Source organism: Trypanosoma conorhini (assembly GCF_003719485.1).
Source record: "Trypanosoma conorhini strain 025E chromosome Unknown Tco_14.4_contig_01389, whole genome shotgun sequence".
NCBI lineage: Eukaryota > Euglenozoa > Kinetoplastea > Trypanosomatida > Trypanosomatidae > Trypanosoma > Trypanosoma conorhini.
Genome location: NW_021705492.1, coordinates 1 through 2,556, shown reverse-complemented (window position 1 = coordinate 2,556; position 2,556 = coordinate 1). Strand labels below are relative to the sequence as shown.

Below are 2,556 nucleotides of genomic sequence, written 5' to 3'. Positions count from 1 at the left end.
AAATATATATATATATATATATATATATATACTAATCCGCTCGCCACTCCTCTCCCTCTCTGGTGGGGTTCCTCCTACCCGCCTGCAGCTAAAAATAAAAATAAAGCAAAAAAAAACACGATTTGGACAATATAACAAGGACATCTCGCGCAAAGAAAAAACAAACACAAAAACACTCCCATTTTGCATCTCTCCTTTTTCCTTCTGCTTGCACTTTTCCGTGTATAAGTACCCGCGCCTTTTTTTTTGTTTTCCTTTGGCGCGTCGTTTACTCTCACGGCCTACTCATCCCCGAGAATGAGCTAAACGCCTCGTTTTTCTTAGAGTGTTAGGTGGGGCCTGAGCTTGGCTCCGTTGTGCCGTTCGTCGTCGCGGGTTTCGAGGCTGAAAGGCCCAAGAAGCACTTCAACGGGACAAAGCCATACTTTTTGGCCTCTCGTGCAATCACCGCGTTCTTCATTAGGGACGGAATCCAGCCATCGTCAATGACCCTTTTTAGCTCCTGTGCCGTGCAAAGAATTGCCCTTGGACGCCTAATAGGGGACCACGTCATGTAGGGCACCTGTTGTGAACTGGTTGTCTTCGTACGATGATCCTCCAGGAGAGCGAATAGGATCATGGCGAAATACCGCAGCCCTTCTTCCTTTGCCACCACACCGTTACTCACTTCGGCACCCGCCTTAGATACTCCAACGGTGATGCCAGTCAGACAGGCCTTGCCGCAAGACCAAGGTTGTGTGCCATGGGAGTCGCAGATGTACAGACTCCACGCCTCACTATAGCGTGCATTGGGGCGACCCTTCACATCATGTGCCAGCGAAAAAATAGATACGGTGTAGTCGCCTGATGCGATGATGTAGCCACACACCGAAGGGGAACTATCAGCATCTCTGCTACGCCTCACCGTGCGGCACAACTGATCTACAAGCTCCTTTGCTCGGTCTCGCTGATTATAAAAGAGCACTTCGAATTCCCCCTCATTCACTTGACTAGGGAAAAACTCATGAAGTCTAAGAGCGGTGTTAAGGTCACCAACGGTGGGTCGCGCCCGTCGCTGCGGCCAGAGCGGGGCCGAAAGTTGGTGCAGCCAGGCCGAAATGTACAACAAATAGTTGACGGTGGAAACGTCACTGCACTCTTGCATCGTCACTGCCAACCCAAGTGAGGAAAGTATGACCGCGGCAATGGTGGAGAAGGTTTGACAACAGTCGTGCGTCTGCGGCGGCATCAGCTTCTTTGTTCTCCCTCCTCGGGCGTCAAACTGGGAACATGAACCACGAATACAAACTATCGTGTTTTCAATGAAAAAATCACACTTTCCGCCTCTAACCGCAGCAATGTCGTTTAAGCCAATGTCAGTTAATCGGCCGTTGATGCGATGCAGACGCTGTTGCTCACGCCAGGCTCTGCGCTCCGCCCTACTCGCATCGTCTGACGGGTGCTGAACGTGCGCAGTGACGTCGGCGTTGGTGCTCGTGCTGCTCTCCAACAAATTGCGCTGCTCTGCCAAAAGTGATGTGGTCGATACCGTGGAGGTCTCTTCGGCACTCATCACCCGCTGCCACAAAAACTCAAGTGGCGGGGATTTAGCTCGTGAAAAAGGGCACCAACACAAAAAGGAAAAGAAAAGGAATGTAAGGGGGAGGCGGAGGCGAACTGAAGCCAAGAAAAGGAATAAGGAGCAAGAGGGTGAGAGCAATGGCTCCTTCCTACCTGCACCCCACCCCCATACACCAGCAAAAAAGAAGGCTAGGGGGAGCACAAGAGGCACAAATGCTTTTTATCTTCATATTCCTTCTTCCTAAAGAAGACTTACTTCTTGGCGAGTGTCTTCTGAATGCGACCGACCAAACTTACGCTGTTATCAGTGGCTCCATCAGCAGCAACGGCGACCGGAGTGTTCCAGTCGGGCGTCCCCCTGACGAAGACCTCTTGATTGAACCGGATGACACCTTCCTCCTTGTCCCAGTGGATATCGGGGTAAATCCTGGCAAGTTTAGTGAGGGCATCAAGTGCCGCAATGGGTGTATTTCTGTCGTCAGTTTGAAGCAGTACCGCCCGCTTCTCTCGGGCAGCACGAAGCTGCGAATTTGCGTACTTGAAAAGGGAGCGTTCGCGACCAGCATGCATGGAAGGCAGACGGGCCTTGAGGTCCAGCTGTGGTGGGAGCTTCTCTGCCTCTGCGTCGTTAACGGCGTTTATCTCTTTAATGAAGCGCGTTCGGATTATCTTCACGTTCGGAGTGTTCCCTGAAATGCCCTGGAACAACACAATTAGCTCCTCCACTGGGTTGTAGGTAAATATTGTCCCCTTTACGGTAGAACCATCCAGCAACAGGAGCGCCACGGGCACACCAACGGCTTGTGTCTCTGAAAAGGAGCCCGGCATTGAAATGCTGCTGGCGCGACCTACGGAGGAGAATAAGTTAACTTCGCACTTGTGTTTTTTTTTGTTAATTAAAAAACTCTGCATAAAGAGATGGGAAGGAGAAAAAGGAGAACAACAAAAACAATATGGAGAGAAAGGGAGAGAAATAATATTAATCCATCGCCACCT

At 50.6% G+C, this 2,556-nt stretch overlaps 2 protein-coding genes across 2 annotated transcripts, besides 1 other annotated feature; both read right to left on the bottom strand.

Moving 5' to 3' along the window:
• Nucleotides 1-2: 2 nt before the first annotated feature.
• Nucleotides 3-31: a microsatellite.
• Nucleotides 32-328: 297 nt separating this feature from the next.
• On the bottom strand, nt 329-1,552 carry Tco025E_09975 (uncharacterized protein; the record flags this gene model as incomplete). The annotated part of the gene is made up of 1 exon (XM_029376770.1): nt 329-1,552. The coding sequence occupies one exon, from the start codon at nt 1,550-1,552 to the stop codon at nt 329-331; it is 1,224 nt and encodes a 407-aa protein (XP_029223104.1).
• Nucleotides 1,553-1,812: 260 nt separating this feature from the next.
• Nucleotides 1,813-2,388, bottom strand: Tco025E_09974 (p21 antigen protein; the record flags this gene model as incomplete). Its single annotated transcript, XM_029376769.1, has 1 exon — nt 1,813-2,388. One exon carries the CDS (start codon nt 2,386-2,388, stop codon nt 1,813-1,815), a length of 576 nt encoding a protein of 191 aa, XP_029223103.1.
• Between the last annotated feature and the right edge of the window lie 168 nt (nt 2,389-2,556).